Here is a 16521-nt window from a genome sequence, read left to right on the forward strand (position 1 = left end):
CCTTCACCACAAACTATAAATATTGCAATCTCTTCAGAAAACCTGGCTTTGCTCTGCTTCTGAGCGTGGCTCAAATTCTTCCCTAGTCCTTTACCAGATTTACTGTTCACTTCAATTTCCAGCCACAGCCAGGAGTGAAAAGGTCAGAGGAAAGAGCTGGGCAAGAGGGGGAGGGACTGAAAACACCAGTCTTCACTCACTACTTAGCAGGGAGGATTAAAATCACTGCACTGTTATGTGTTTCCACTGCTTTAGGCACAGAACGCAGCAAATTTCCTATTTATTTGACCTTTCTGGTATTTTTTGTAAACAGAGGATGAGACATTTGGTGGCTGGAATGACTACAGAAATCTTCAGGAGACTCCTACTGTACCCCTTAGCTGTGACAGAGCCCTTTAAAGCAAGTGTACCCAGGTAAGCAGTCATTTGAGAGTGCTTTTTCACCAGCTCTTACAGAACATAAGTCAGGGTGACATTGTGAAAACACATCCTCTGGTTTGGACTTCTGAGCTGCTTTGGAGCAACCTATACACACCTGCTAGAAAGATGTAAAATTCCAACCTTATTTACACTTTTGATTATTCCAAAGCAGTAAAAAGGAGGGAGAAAGACAGGTTTGTTTCTGCCAGGAAGAAAATGAAATATGCTCAATCCTTATGCTTTTCACTGCAGCCTTTCAGAGGCAAAGCCCTTCCCATATATCTAGGTCTAGTTTTGGTTGTTTTTTTCAGGGGTAATGGAGAACTTTCTAAGCTACATTGTGTTTGTTTTGTCACTAATGCTGTCATGTGGGCACTGGTTTATATAGCAAGGCAAGAGTCATTAGTTTGGAGCTTGAAGGGTTAAAAGATCCTACAGTGTGGGGCTGGGAAAAAAAGAGGATGGGGAAAGGGATAACAATCTCTGCTGACAGCAAACCAGTTTGGCAGCCTTCACCCTACAAAGCCTTTTTTTTTTTCTCTCTTTCCAACTGAACTCCTTGCAGCTATTCCCATTCAGGCAGTGGCTTTGCCCTCCCATCTGCACTCCTTGCTTCCCAAAGTTCTATCCTTGCATCTGCTGTGGGAAAATGCATCCTTCAGTGATTCATTCCAGGTTTAGAACTAAGCAGAAACCCTGCTAATTTCAGCCAGAGACCCTGCTAGGCAGGACGGATCCAAAGAACATTTTTAGGGAGACAGCACAGTGAAGGCTCACATGCTCCTGCCTGTATGTTCTTTTTTTATTGCCCTTTTTCACAGAGTCCAGTGCACTGTCATCCTATAGGTATGTTTGAGGAAGAAGCCTTATTATTCTAAAGAAACATCAATGATATAAGAGCTGATTGTGTCAAGTAAATGATATTAAACCAATTATTCAGTAAGGAACACTATACAGCCCATACTCAAGTGTTTCCTAAAAGTGGCCTTAGCTTTAAAAGGAATGTGAATTACAGTAGAGGGAGAGACTTTTTTATCTTCCACTCTTTAAAGATGACTTCATTTACTGCTTATAGTTACTGTAAGCAGCACAGATGTGTGCTGATAAGAGTACATTTCTGCGAAAGACTCTGTGCTTTCTTTGAAGTGATTTGGTTCAGCTGTTTCCTAAGTTGGCTTTTCATGGATCTCAGGAAATGCTTGGGGGAAGGGAAGAATCACTCTATCATAATGCAGGTGACATTTTGCCAAATTGGGCATCTCAAGTCATTCAGTTACAGCTCTATGGGGCACTGACTTTTGTGAACAACTGGAAGCCCTAAAATCATATTACAAAACAGCCCAGCACATCTGAGCTTTCTCTAAATGCAGTTTAGCAACTAGAGATTACAGCTGCAAATCTCTAGGCTTATGCTCTCTCAGTGCTGTCATGCAGCTAAGTCAGGGATTCTGTTCAAATATCAAGCCTGTGCACCGTAGAGCCCCAGGAATTTAAGACAAGAAATACCTTTTTGAAGTCTAAAGATGTCTGCACCTTTGCCAGTATGTATATGCCAACTGAAAGAGAGAACTAGGCTATTCTTCCCCCACTGCATCACCATGCTACAGTGTTCACAGCCTTTTCAAGCATGTGAATGGCATTTCTGGACAGCTTTGTTTCCTCACCAACATTCCTGTGGTTGGGTTGTGTCAGACAGTACCCTCTTCTTCCTTAGAACTTTGTAGCTTTTAATAGAAATAAGTGGAATTAGCTCAGCCAAGAGTTCCACTCACTCTTTCACCTCTCTAGCCTTAACATACTGCTTCTGCTCTCATGGATTGAGGGGAAAGATTGGTTCCTGGACAGATTCATCCCAAGTACATTTCCTACTCGATTGCATCTTTCTTTCTATATTAGGGTTTTGGGGACAGGATTCCTCTGGCTGCTGAACTAGCACTAAGCCAGGCTAGTTTAGCAGGGCAAGGAGTAGGACCACAGGGAGACCTCGCCTGCACTTGCACACTCAACTCAGCATTTAAAGTTTGACAGCAGGATAGGTACCAAAGCCTTTAAAACTAAAAACAAAGAGATGCTTTGTTTCTAAAAACTTTCACAATAAAGTTTATTATGTTAATATCTTTAAAAATATTATAAAATAAAAACCCATTCTGCTTGGCAGAAAAATTATGCCAGGGTTTTAAAACCCCAGGTTTGTGCAAACAGTTTTTGTAAACATAAGTCAAGTGTTCAAGTTCAATCCCAAAATACAGTAAATTGCTACAAAAATAAGTTTGCTCACTGTCAAACATGGTTAAAAATCCAGGAAGATGGATTTCTTGACACATCTCTCACACGTCCCTACGCAGTTAATGCTGTACTTAGATCTGAAATGGGAAGGATTTCAGATAGTCCTTTAAAACGGGATTGAGGGGGATCTGGTTTAAGTTCTCTCTTCCGAAAGTCTTCACGATGGTCTTCCGGCAGAGCTCCTGCAGGGGCTGCACGCGGACTTTGCGCAGGGGGGTAACCAGTACCTTCCTCGGGGAGCTTAGGTAATGTTCCAGCAGCTTAAAAAGACAGTCAAAAGACTCCTTGCTGCCATCCAGGCTGAAACGCCCTGTCTGAAAGTTGATCCGGATGCTGGTGGGCCCAGTCGCAGTCTTAACACTGATGGCAAAGAAGCAATTCTTTTGCGTGCTGTCCCTGATGAGGAAGGTGCCCTCGGGCTCAGACTTCAGCTTCTCGTGGGCTGCACTGACAGTCAGAGGGCCCCAGTAGAAGCCACAGGCGTCCAGCAAGCTGCTCGCTCGAGTGATGCTACTGAAATCCGCTTGCGAGCGAAAGGTTCGGAAGTGGGTGTTGCTCTGTGCCTGCAGAGTGCCGGGCCGGCCTGGGCCGTGGTAGCCTCGAGCCTGTGAGCGATCCCGGGCCGGAGGGTCAAGCAGACATCTCGGGTCTCCTGCAACTGCGTTATCTGCTGACACCTTGCTGTGCGCTACCATCCTACAGGCGAGACCAGCGGATGCGGTCTTCCATAGCGTCAGCGGCTACGGCGGGGCAGCTCTCCAGCAGCTACTCTGAAACACCAAAGAGACAGCATGGGAGGGAGATCCCCACAGGAAAGCGGCTGCAATCTCTGAATGACCCAACTCTGCCATTCACGTGCCTCCCACCTGTTGTGAGACACTAAAATACTCCTTTGCCAATTGATGCTGGGCAGGCAACTGCTCGCTTTCTGACAAGGTCAGCAGCCTATCACTATGGCAAAGTCCACAGCTCCCAAAATATTCAGCCAGAATCATTACCAGCTACGGAGGATAATGCAGATTCCCTGCCCATCAGGACCTAGAGAAGCGACAGGACCCTCTCAGTGAGGGGCTGTCTTGCATATACACTGCCATCATCTCAAGTTCTAAGAGAACAAAGCAACAAGGTTTTACAGTCGAGTTAACAATTTCTCTGCACCTCCCTCTTTCCTTTTCCTGATCCCAACTGAGATGTCAGAATTCAGACACCACCATTATTTGGTGCATTGAAGGAGGAAAAAAAAGCAAATAGGTGAAGGGAATGTAAACTCTGCAGCTCTCAGGTGGCTGGGGAAGAGGGTGAGGTGAATAGGTGCCTTTGTATGACTGAAGTGTAACTTGGAAGGGCAGCCTGTAACACTGCCAATTCACATAGTAATCCTAAAACTACTTTCCTCTCTCCTGTTAACCTGAGCCTCGGCCATAAAAGGCAATTTCCCATTCCCCCAACTCTCCCTTGGGATAGCAATGCTACAACCTCACTAGCTTACACAAATCAACCTCTATGAACCCTTAAAGCATTACTCCTCAGTCTCTCTCTCTTTTTTGTATTACATGCACTTTAAGTGGCCCAATCTAAAGTGCTTCCTATTGATATATCTTCCAGCATGAGGGACTAAATTCATCCCTCGTGCTACTTCAAAGGAATTAGCAGTGCTGCACCAGGAATGAGTTTGGCCTGAAATGTCTACCTCTGACAGTGTGGTTCGATACATCTCCGCTGGCTGCCTTGACCTTACTGGCAAGCATAGATTTTAGGATTTATCCCTATAGTCAGATATAGATCTGCAGCAGCAGCTTGTTGAGAAACCTTGAAGTATTCTCAGAAATGAATCCCTCAGCCATCTTACAGTTCAGGGTAACACACTAATGAGGATTTCAAAGAAAGCATGCAGCTGGATTCCTGTCAGTGCTAATTTAACAGCTTGATGTTTGGTCTCATTTAAGTCATATTCCCTCCTGAAAGGGCAAAGAGGGTTGTAAAATCCTTATGCTGGCAAATAACTTAACAGGCTGAAAGTAGCACTGGGCTTTCTTCACACAGCAGAAGGGAACTGATGTCAGTTTTTCCAATTACTGGGCCAGGATTATCGGTCAGTATTTAAAGTTTAAAAAAAAAAATACATTTCAAGGCAAGTTGCTGAGAAATCACCACGAAGCCCGAGAGCTAAAAACCCCGCGGCTCTTCCTAGCAGAAGCCGTCCACGGCCAGGAGAGAGTTTGCAGTGCCTTTCCAAAGGGCACTGAGCAAACACGGGGCTCGCCGGTCCTCAGAGGCTGAAAGGCAGAGCTGGCGTGCGGCTGCAGCCCCGGCTCGTCCCGGCGCAGCGCCCGCCGCGCTCCGCGCTCGGCCCGGGAGCCGCTCCGCTGCCCGCCGCGGAGCGAGGGTAAGGGGGCCTTGGGGAAGAGCGCTGCAAAGCCCGCCGCCTTGTTCACTTCGTTGTTTTTCTCGTGTTTTAATACCGTGTTGAGCACGGCCGTTGAGCCAAAAAGGGGAGCGAAAAAAAAAACCAAAACAACCAAAAAAAAAAAGGTAAAGAGCCTCAAAGCCACCATGCTCCTGCCCCACGGCTTGGGCTCCCTTGTCGTGCGTCCGAAATCTGCCCTCTTCTAACTGCGGCGCCGGAGCCTTTGCATGCAGGTCGCGGTTCGCGAGGACCCTCGCGTACGAGACGAGCCCCCCCGCTTACCTCGGCCCGGAGCGCCGCGGGTCAGAGCCGTCCCCGGGGCGCGCAGCATCCGCGCGGGCTGCGGCGAGGGGCGCGCCGGCTGCTCCTGGCTCGGCGGCTGGTGCTGGCCCGCCGGCTAGTCCTGGCCCCGGCGGGCGGCCGAGCATCCTCCGCGCTGGGGCCGTGCCTGGGGCGGCAGCGAGCCGAGGCTCCCGTGGGGCGGGCGTGCGGGCGGCAGCTCCAGCGCTCTGGCCCCGCTCATCGCCGCTGCTTTCTATTTAACGCGGCGGTCGGCTGCGCTGGGGCTGCTCGGCGGGCTCCTCCCCCGCCTTCTCCGAAAACACGTGGCCGTCGCTTCACTTTCACTTTCCCAATGAGTCACAAGCCGAGCCGGGCCGAGCTCACGGCAACCGGGCTGGAACTGGAGCCGGAGCCGCTGGAGCCGCCGGAGCCGCCGTCGCGCCCTGGGCAGCTCCCGGTGCCGTTGGGCCGCGGCTTGCTCCCTGCCCCGCTCCGGCCTCGGGTGACTCTTTTCCTCCTTCCCACTAAATCCCCATTTTCCCCTGCTTTTGTCTCTTTTTCTCCCTTTCTTCCCGTCTCCCCGGGCAGCGGCGGGTGCGGCCAGGCCGGCCGCCAGGGGGCACTGCCCGGGCAGCCCGAGGACGGACGGACGGACGGAGGGGCGAGCGGTCAGCGCCGACGGGCGAGCACTCGAGTGGCCACCGAGGGGGTGACCCGGAAACCGGCTCCCAATGCGGGGGAATGGCAAGAAAAGCGACCAAGCAAGCAACGTGGGAAGTTTTAACATGACGAGAGCTGCTCTCCTCAAAGCTACCGGGTCGGTATGGACGGAGCAGGTGAGAGGACTTAACGTGTAACTTCAGTGTCCAAGAATGGGGAGCAAATTCAGACAGGTAATTTTAAAGCGAGACAAACATTCAGCGCAATCCGTGATGCTTCTGCTGAGAGGACTGCACAGATGCTTGCTAGGTTTTGAGTTCTCAAAACAGAATTTCCCAGGGGTTTTCTACAGGGTAATCAGATTTAATAGTAACTGTTCACATCCCCAGCTGTATTTCTGACCTTGCCAGCAGCCTGTGCAGGAGGCTGGGGATGCTGTTCTGCTCACCCAGAGGGAGATTTGAAACCCCAAGTACCAAACCAATGTCCTTATGTGCTCCCTGAAGCAGCAGGGCCCAGTAAGTTTGCTTTCTTCTAAACTGGCTGTTTCTTAAAGTAGTAACCAACACCTGTTTAAAAGGCCAAAAAAATCTTTCCTCTGATTATCCCTTGTCTTTCTGGAAGCCAAGCGCCCTAATATGTACCTTGCACAGTAATTCATTGGTGTAGGCAAAAATACACAAACTTTGTGATAAATTCCACTGACTCTTGAAGATGGAATCAGTTATCTGACTTTATTGTTTCCAGAGCACATGAGGTTGAGGACATGCAGTATGACAGGTGGGTTTTGCAGCCACAATGCTTCTTCCCATCAGGACCAGACAGAGGGTGTTTTTCTCCTTGCAGTCAACACAGTGTTTTGTGACAATGAAAATGAAATGCTTCTGTCAAACGATTAAGGGGATAGGAGCTGGCAAGGACTCCAGTTGTCCTTTGGGATGGAGTTGAGGGAATGTATTTCCTGCTTTGAGACCAAATATTCTTTTCAAAGTCCAGTGTGGTCACAGAGCCAACTGACCTGACAGCAACGCAGCACCTTACAGTGATATGCAGCCACTCTACAAGAGGTGAACTTGGAAATTCCTGATGATGCTCTAGCTGCCAAAATTTACTGCTTGGGTGCTGTCATGTGAGAGTACAGTAGCCATGAATTTGGAGGAACAGAGCTTGTCATTAATTTTAAGACCTGGCACAGAGATTCACTTTGTGCTCAGAATCTTCTTTCAAACAATTTCTGAGCAACTGAGCTTAAGCTAAGATGGGGGAGGGAAGCTCAGCTGCTTTTCCTTGTAAAACAAAAGCAGGAGGGAATGGTGGAACTGAAACTTACTTTAGAATTTGAACATGCAATAGTGAGAAACCTGTTGCCTTGGTGTGGTGTGCTCCATGCAGCGAGGAGGTTCAGAGGCTGTTTATGTTCAGGCACCCATCATGTTCAGACAGGTAGAACTAGGCCTTGCCCTTAAGAGCTAAAAATCTACTTAGGCAAAACAAAATCCCCTTCCTCCCTGCCACCCCTACAGAGAAAAAGAGAGAGTTTTGAAGTGCTTAACTCTGTCACAATAAGGTAAATCAGAGCTAAAAATACAGTTCAGATCCTCTAACTCCTCACCTATTCCCTGAGGCGCCCAGCTCAGCTGCTTTCCTGCTACTGCACAGCTGGCTCCTGCCACCTCTGAGGCTTTAAGGAATGTTTCTTTAAGGAGTGTGCTGGAGGTTGGCTGCAGGTTGCTGTAGGTGTGCCAGGAAAGCTGTTCCACTCTCATGTAATTTTTAATTCTGTAAGATCACAAGGGAATGAAAGAGCCTCCAGGAGCACGTGCAGCCTGCTGCCGTGTACCAGAGTAGCACAGCTGACACACTGCCTGTCCAAAAGTTGTCTTCATCAAACAGGAATGTGGCAGTAGTATTTAGCTGCAAAGCCTCTGAGCTTGGCAGGGCTCAAATGGATAGGTGAGCTCCCAGTCGCTGAGGAGAGCAATGCAGTGAGCCTGCCAGCTTGGACATGAAAAGCCAAGTGTGTCAGGCTGCTGCTTACAGAGTGTGATGCCATCTCTATGTAAGGCACCAGAGTGGTCCGGGTGCTCCATAAGGTCCCCTCAAAAGGCTTGCCCAGAAGTGGGCATCAGTCATAATCTGTGAAGGAGACTTTTACAGTGAGTGAAGATTTTGATAGGAAGAGCTGGGGTTTTAGACTTGACAAGTTGAGCAGTTTTACCAGCCCCATGTTTCCTTTTGCAAATTCCATCCCCATCCTTCTGTCTCTTACCTCCTCCCCATCTACTTAAAATTGGCATCATCTAGGCCTTGGGAAGAGCTCCATGCCAGCAGGAATGGATAGAGTAAGGTTACCCTACTCAGAGGAGGGCAGCACAGAAATGCGGAGGCAGAGCCAGAGGTGCTGGGCAGAGCACACATAGGGAGAAGGTCTGTAGAAATGGCTGAAGTTGAAAGCACAGCTTTCAGGTGATTCTGGTATGTGATCTGTCACTCAGCTTAATGAGCACTTATTGCAAGATGAATCTGTTTAGTAAGTCTGTTGTATCAGGCTTCCTGTATCATCTTTGGTAAGTAAAGCCTTCCTCGTGAAACACCTGTTTTTTCTCCTCTTCACAAAGTACCATTTAATTTGGAGAGACAAATTGTTTTCCCTTTCTTCCCTACTGATGGCCTCAGAAAAGAATGGCAAAGTCTGGGGAGAAATAAAAGAACTGGGAGGTGTTATCCCATACTCCCTTCTCCCTTGTTTATTGGGACGGGAAAGTAAACACTATTTATCAGAAAATCTCCAAAGGCTCGGAAAAAGAACAAACTCAGCTTTTGTTAAAAATAAAAGTCCTTGCCTGAGTTTTGTAAATATTGGCTGGGAAAATGACAGCAAATGTAGAGACATCAACAGGCATTTGTGCAGCAGGAGCACAGCCCACTGGTGAGGAACAGGGCTGGAGGGAACCCGTTCAGAAAGCACTGGGAACGTGAATGCCAGGAGAGGCCTGCCAGGAGGCACCAAGGGAAAACCCACGTTTCTGAAGATGGTTTGGAAGGTAAGAGAGTACTGTATCCACTGGGGATATGTGAAACATTTGCCTGTTTATTAGGTCTTTTTCCAAAAACCACACTCTTAGCCCTACTTAGCGGCAGTGTAATGCAGGCAGAGCTTCCTTTATTTATGCTCCCAGCCTTTCCTTGCCCTGTGAAACCACCAAGAGAGAGGAGGTTGTGATACCATGTATGGTATTCCCCAGTATAAATTCCCTTTTGGGGCAGTCCACACTCTGTTGAATTCATCCCACCTGCAGGGACAGTCCTCTGGAAAAGAAAAAGAATCCAAAAAATGGAACCACTTAGAAAATCAGCAGGCACTCCCCATTTCAGTTTTGTTCCTAATTTTTGAGCGTAGCGGCAGATACTAATTCTGTTACAAAGCAAGAAGATGTCTGTGATTCTGTGAAGCTGGATTCATTGGCTGGCCGGTGTGTCAGTGGAATAGGATGTTGGTGAGAAGTCGATATAGTAAGTGGCAGACCTGTGTGGGAATTAATGTGGGGATGTTAAATCAGCTCAATTCTGTTATTGATATGAAGATACTTGTCAATGAGCAATCAAAATATTTTCCAAGTCTAATATCTTGTAAGTTCAAGTTAATAGGGTCACATATTTTACTATTAGTGTTTGGAGGTGAGAGCCTCTCTTGGGCTTATACTGTAAATGGTGGCTCTTGCATGAAAGCACTCATTATCTGAACTGACCAAATCAGCAACATCATTTTCAGAAAAGGAGAACTGAAGCACGAAGAGATTCAGTGATTTGCTTGAACTCGCAGAGCGAGATAGTCTGCAGAAGGGCTAGGAATGGAACATAATTCAGGTCTTCAGAGCCCCATACTAGAAACTTAACCACAACACCATCCTTCCTGTTTTAGTGGGTTTTGTTTTCTTCTCCAGAATCTGAATTTTCATTTAAACGAAACCCCTGAAATCGGAATTCTTTGATTTTGCAAGTAAATCAGACACCACACTGTTTCTGAGTCTGCTTTCAGATGCACTGAAACCAGCAGCACCGACAGAAGTGTGAACTTCCATCACCCTCTTTAGCTCAGCATTAAGGTCAGAGTTTGACATATTTAAATGGGACATGCCCAAGAAAATGTAACCATTGTGACTAGGCATTTCCTTATACATCTCCATTTCCATACTATCCATAATTTTTGAAGCTAAGAGAAAATAAAGTGGGCTTGTTTGGATTGGCTCATCCTCTCACCATTTGAGTCATTTACTTCCAGGTAAAATGGCTCTACAAATGACTTGCTTTACACTGACATTGATTATCATGTTATATATCAGTGAAGAATGGCATGTGTATGGCACAGTTGTCACAGCATGTGCGAGCCATTGTGCCGAGAACTAAATGCATTTGGAGATGTTACAATTTATTATCAATCCTTGATAAGCATCCATCCCTATAATCTAGACCAGGGCTAGCCAGTTGGTACAGAATTAGTAAGTGCTGTCTGAACTGGAGTTCATGCTGTTCCGCAGATAACATGTTAAGTCAGAGCCCATCCAGCCAGGATGGATGATGGAAATCTGTGGTTTCATCCTCTGAAAAGGATCATTGTAAGTATCAGTTGTGAGAAAGTGCAGGTCTGCTGGCTAGGATGAAAAGATGTGGGTTTTGGAAGTTACATGGATTAAGCTTAACTGTGTACTAAAACTGAGTAAGAGTTTGAGCCTCTTCCTCTCATAAGTTCCTATGAGTAGTCTAAGTTGTCTGAAATACATCTCTGTAAGTAATATAAACTGTTATTCTTCAAATAGTAATAAATTAACTGTCTGAGGCTATCAGGAAAGTTTCTAAGCTGGTTATTCTGGAATTGTTTATTTTAAATTCTGTTAGTTCTTTCTGCTGGGGCAGTTAATTCAGGTTTCCTTGAGCCCAGACTAAATGGACCCTGTCGGATGTTCAGTGGAAGTTCTTTTGTTGATATTAACTATGTCAAATCAAGATTCACATTAGTCTCATGATTTCCAATGGTGAACAGTTAACCATACAAAAATGTGGTTTGGGTTTTTTACATGTCAGTAGTTTTGACATCCTTCTTGGTAATCAGTTGAGTAAAAAAAGCAAACAACAAAAAAAGAAAGCCTCAAATTGTTGGTAAAGTGTTGTGAAAGGGCAGCCTGTTTTCTGGTGCTTTTTTCATATGAATGAGAGATTCATGTTGCTTGGTTGTGTGTGTATGTGTCTGTATACTCCACAATTGATGGAAGAGCTTTGGATCCCTAAAAATGATGTTGGTGCTACTTGCAGAGGTAGCAGGCTGCCATTCATCTGGAGGATACTACTGCTATAAATACTGAGCTGGATCATTTAAAGCAGAACCATATGACAGTAGTTTGGCTTCCAAATACCCTTACTGGACTACAGAGGTTTCAGTGCTTGCTGGAGAAACATAGACTTTGAATTTCAGAGCCAGTTGCTAATTTTATTTCAGTCTGGCTACCACAATCCCCAAGTGATCTGTTCCAAACTAAGCTAGTACAGACCTCTGCTCCATTTCCATTGCCTCCCTCACTGCCACAGCAGCTCTCTCCCTTGCTGGTGAAGCCACATTGTCTGTTTCTCCAGTTCCCCGTTCTTCTGTCTTTTCAGATCTCAAGCCCATGAGAGGAGAGTGGTAACAGGGCACAGGACAATCAGCCACGGCAATGTGCCGTGCTGCGGATTTTGGAGCCAAGGTCACTTGGCTTGTACACGTAGTTACAGTCCTCAGGCAGTTACATAGCCATGGAATACAGGAAAGGGATGCTGAGAGCACTAAAGAGAGCACAGGAAAGGTCATAAGCTTTGGGGAAAACATTCTTTTGTGAGTGAGAAACTTGAGGACACCAAACAAAACATTAATTCAGTGTCTCTTTCTTAATATTTTAATGATAGCTTTACCCTCTGCTCCTATAGTTTCCCATTCTTACAGGCATTTTCTGCCACTTCTTTTAGTTTTCAGTGCCTGTGTAGGTTGTGTCCTGCATGGTTTACTTGATTACAAATTTGCATTTGCTGCTGCAGGTGAACTGCATTGATCCTCTTTCTGGTGCTCCTATGATTCCATCTGTTCAAACCACATACAAATGCTGAGCTTCTGCTGAAGTAATTCAAAGGCTGTGGGGTTGGTTTCTGATGCCTTTCATTCATGGGCACAATCAACACAGGAGGAGATTTTCATGGTGGGGGTGAGGTGGAGCAAATGATTCAAACGTTCCCTCGCCTTTGGTTTTCAGTCCACAGAAGCTGATTAAATCCATTCTTAATATGGTCAAATGGACTCAAATCTCAGTTCTGTTTCCTTGAATGTAGAGAGGCTCAATAGCCTAAGTTAAAAGGAAAAATGTGGTCTTGTTCTTAAAGTGAACACAGACTGAGACAGTGCTGTTATAGGACACAGATGTAGCACATAGGACAATCACATTTCTTTCACAATGTACTGAGACACTTTCAGATGACTTGGTTGGATTTTTAATGCTGGAAGCCTTCAAGCCTGGATTTGAATAAACCAGTATTAATACTTGTCCATCAGAAAAAAATCTTTTGTGGGCTTTCCTACTGCACGATACACTGATCCCCATATTCCTGCTGTGATTGTAATCTATCTTAATTGACAGATCTTTTTTACATAGAGTCATAGAATTGTTTGGATGGAAAAGACCTTTAAGATCTTTTGAGTCCAACCACCAACCTCACTCTGCCAAGCCCAGCACTAAACCATGTCCCTCAGCACCTCAGCTACATGGCTTTTAAATACCTCTAGGTCCAGGGATGAGGACTCCACCAGCTCTCTTGGCAGACTATGCCAGTGTCTAACAACCCCTAGTTGCAGGGGTTGCATAAACCACTCAAACTCTTCTGATGATGATATTAGGGACCTGCAGTATCTAATAACTCATATACTCAACAAATAGAAACTAGTGAGTGTGCATCTTTTTATTCTACTGTATGGATAGAGGCTACATGGATTTTATTATTGTCTTATGGCCTTGGCTAGTTATGAAACATATATATGCAAGGACATTGATGATATGAATAATATGAATTCTAATTTTTCAGTTTTCAAAGTACTGAGAAATATTTCTAGCCAGATTTCTGTTCCTCCCCTATCCCTGGAGAAATGATAGCTCTTGAAAGGTGACTCAACAGTCTACTTCACAATAGAAATATTAATTCCTCATTTGCCAAGAAAAGGAAAGGGGAAAAAAAACCAAACCCACCATAACTGCTCTTGTGGAAAAAGAATTAGGGTTTTTTGTTCTCTCTCTCCAGATCTATCTCAAACCTCAGCCAATTTTACACGTGAACTCAACAAGCTGTTTTCAGAACAGATGAGCTTTACCATATCCAACTCCATCAGAATTTCTAGGAAACAGGAGAATAAGATGCAAGTCCTCTAAAGGTAGAATTTTTGGCATCTGCTGTTAAAGTGGTGAATCAGAAGTGTCATCTAATGATATTAATGAAACATTCTCTAATTTTAGAAAGATCTCTATTAGTTAGATACAGACCTCACTACACATGCTTTTGGATTAATTAAGAAGAAATATTACATTATGTAAAATTAGTGTAGCTTAGCATGCAGGCCTTGATGTCCACTATCAGTAAATTAGGTAATTGAGAATATGAAAGTGGGAAGAGTGCCCAGCCTGGAGGATCTCCTCGTGGAGTTCTGGAGACATCTCATTGAATTGCTCTTGTTGGGAAGTTTGACGTCTGCGGTGACTCACTTTAAGAGCAGCTTTGTTCTCTGACACTATGAGAAGACCTAATATCAGTTATCATATCTGGAAGGAAATGCTATGCTGTATTTCAATTGCAGATCTATTTAAGTTCATAATAACGTCAAAATACTGTCAAAATGTCTGATAATGAGTCTAAGAGGAAGCATTAGACTTAGTCACATACAGAAATTGAATTGAGCTTGCCAAGGTGACCTTCAAAAACGTATTGAACATAAGAGTAGTGACATGTGATGACCTCAAACCACAAGTCGTTCTAATACAACTTTACTCACAGAAAAGCCTTTTGGTAAGGCAGCTGGAGCTATTCCTATATGCAAATGGTTCAAATGTGTACTTCCTTTTAGTTTTTGCTCCAGCTGTCCTGTTCTGACTCTGTCTCATGCCATGACTTGAAGTGTGGCCCGACTAACCACTCAGTTTCTGCAGCACTACCAAAACTATGTCCATGGCTTTCTGAGTTTACTTCTAAACAGAACAATCTTTCTATACCTGATATTACAGCCCCATTCAACAGAGACTGGTGCGGCCTTCAGGTGATTGCTGGTTTAGAATGTACCTAAGCTGAAGTTCCATAATTAGATTTGCCTAATCATGAGTTTGAAAATTCAGATTAGCTGAGTGATAACTTGTCAGGAGATGTAATTCTTCAGATGTCAGACACTGGCATTTCTTCCCTCAAGAACTTTTCTAGGCAAACAGATGCAATTAAGCACTGACTACAATGCTACCAAGAAATACCAGTAAACTGACATGAATTTAAATACTGTGCTCTCTCTTTATATTTCCCATATCAATAGGTTTACATCCTCTCTCCTCGAGCCTTTAAGGAAAGGTTAAAATGCTGACAGGGAGTCTAGATTTCCCAGTTAGTCCCTTTCTAATGCTCGTAGAGTGCTGTGCCTTACACGTGCAAAGGTGGAACGCTTACAGACAAAGGCCTACACATCCCAAGAGGTTTGCCAAGCTTCAGGGGCCTGCCAGAGACCCAGAATCTCTAGCTGCTTTAAAAAATGCTCCAGTATCTTCCCAAGTCCCTACTCAAAATATATGCTTTGGTCAGGAGGAAATCTTTAGTGAGTTTAGATTTCCTTTCAAGAGGCTTGGCGGGAGCTTCGTCAGAGCCTTTCAGATTTCCAATTACAGCAGCTTATAAACACAGTAACAATACCACAATGTCTGTGATCTTAGGATGTTTCTCAGGATTTTTTTGTCTTTGCTGATTAGTCTGCAGTATATAGCAATGTGGTATTCCAGCAGTAAGTCGTGTAGCATTCTACTCTTTTGCTCCAGAATAAAAAGCTTGGTCTGATAACACACACACACACACACACACACAAGAATACATTTACTCTCAGTGGCTGCATTTACCATCAAAGCTGGCAATGTTTCCTGAAATTGGTTTCTGATCCCCCTGAAAGACTGTGGGGTTTTCTTCTTTTTTCTTTTTTGTTTAATTTAAAGGTTAATTTCAAGGAAACTGAACGACACACATGAAACTCTAAAATATCAACTGTGCAAATAAATTGCCATATCAAGAGTGTAAGGCATGTGACCTGCCTCCAGTTCCCTGAATTCCAGTGAATTCCCAGTTTCCACTAGCAGGTGGTGGGCAGATCTGACTGTGGTTTTCTGTTCATTTTGTGCCAGCCTGTGGTTGTGGTAGTGGTAGAAGGGTAGGAGGGGTGTGATTTGGAAGGGAGAGGGAAACATTAGACTTGAGCCAGGGGAGGTAAACCCATTGGTTTTTACAGTGTTACACTCATTGAGTTGTTTCGGATCACATATGAATCTTCTTCATGTGACAGACCTGCTCTATAAAATACCAAGAATGCTCCAGCCTTCACGTCTTTGGCAAGATCATCTCCTGTGATTCATTCAGCAGCCTGTCTCTGCTCTGTGTACTTGAAAGGCAGGACTAAAGCTGGACCTGGTTTTAAAAAACAAGCCAGAAGAAGAGTTTTGTGCAGCATAAAAACCAACAGAGTGATCCTGAGTGTCCAAAGCTGCCAGCATAGATTGCCAAAGCAACTGCTGCGAGACGAAACTGGATGTTTTTACTGGCTATTTAGAAACAGCTTAAAAAGGCTTTCCTCTCTTAATTTCACTCTAACTTTCAGACAGTGTTGCTGGCAACTTCCCAGAAGTCCTGTGGCTGATTCTAATTTGCATAAGCTTTTCTGTATACACAGAAATGGGTCCGACTGAAGCATTTTCTTGTCTTTATGTCACTTCCCTTGTCTCCTTCCAGCCCTCTCTTTCAGGGCTGGAGAAACACGATGGCATGCTTTACAGGAAGAAGCAGATCTGGGAGGGTCTGTGTCATGGGGTTGTACTCTGCTGGATCTGCCGTTCCACTGGAGTTACTATGCCAAGGAGCACTCCACAAATTGAGGCAACTCCTCGTCATCATGAATTCAGCCTCAGAAAATGAGATTTTGGGCATAGTCATGAGGCTGTGAGGAGAATCCCCCCAACTCTTCCAGAGAATCATTACCCCATTTCCTCTTCTGTTCTCCTGATTAGCAGTTTGCACTTCAGTACAGCACATACCCAGCCCTCCTCCCGTCCGTAAACACGCGCAGCACAGCGCACTGAAGTGATGTGGTTTACAAAGCCAAGAACTGAAAAATTGGGCAATATCAGATTTACATTTGCACATGCAACCTGAAATCTACCCAC

The 16521-nt window shown here is 45.1% G+C and overlaps 2 protein-coding genes across 12 annotated transcripts in view; one reads left to right on the forward strand and one right to left on the reverse strand.

Moving 5' to 3' along the window:
• The first annotated feature begins 334 nt into the window (after positions 1–334).
• RMI2 (RecQ mediated genome instability 2) overlaps positions 335–16521 on the forward strand; it is a 34665-nt gene continuing 18478 nt past the window's right edge. For 4 of the 9 annotated variants that reach the window (XM_061992510.1, XM_061992514.1, XM_061992512.1 and 1 more), the window contains exons 1-2: positions 5776–6231; positions 8967–9099. In XM_061992510.1, coding sequence (XP_061848494.1) covers positions 6127–6231; positions 8967–9099 — 238 coding nt within the window. In that variant the 5' untranslated portion in view covers positions 5776–6126. The other 5 variants (XM_061992508.1, XM_061992516.1, XM_061992509.1 and 2 more) reach the window with 5 other exon arrangements.
• On the reverse strand, positions 2529–5672 carry SOCS1 (suppressor of cytokine signaling 1). 3 transcript variants are annotated; one of them, XM_061992998.1, is made up of 2 exons: positions 5396–5672; positions 2529–3476 (listed from the first exon to the last, which is right to left on the reverse strand). In XM_061992998.1, the coding sequence occupies exon 2, from the start codon at positions 3399–3401 to the stop codon at positions 2778–2780; it is 624 nt and encodes a 207-aa protein (XP_061848982.1). In that variant the 5' UTR covers positions 3402–3476; positions 5396–5672; the 3' UTR covers positions 2529–2777. The 3 variants fall into 3 exon arrangements, with proteins under 3 accessions (XP_061848982.1, XP_061848984.1, XP_061848985.1); XM_061993000.1 differs by having other exon boundaries at positions 4830–5672; XM_061993001.1 differs by lacking the exon at positions 5396–5672 and adding an exon at positions 4397–4821.

The sequence above is a fragment of the Colius striatus genome, chromosome 3 (assembly GCF_028858725.1).
Source record: "Colius striatus isolate bColStr4 chromosome 3, bColStr4.1.hap1, whole genome shotgun sequence".
Taxonomy (NCBI): domain Eukaryota; kingdom Metazoa; phylum Chordata; class Aves; order Coliiformes; family Coliidae; genus Colius; species Colius striatus.

Coding starts and splice junctions, on each gene's coding strand:
- SOCS1 (XM_061992998.1), bottom strand. CDS start 3,401: ATGGTAGCGCACAGCAAGGTGTCAGCAGATAACGCAGTTGCAGGAGAC.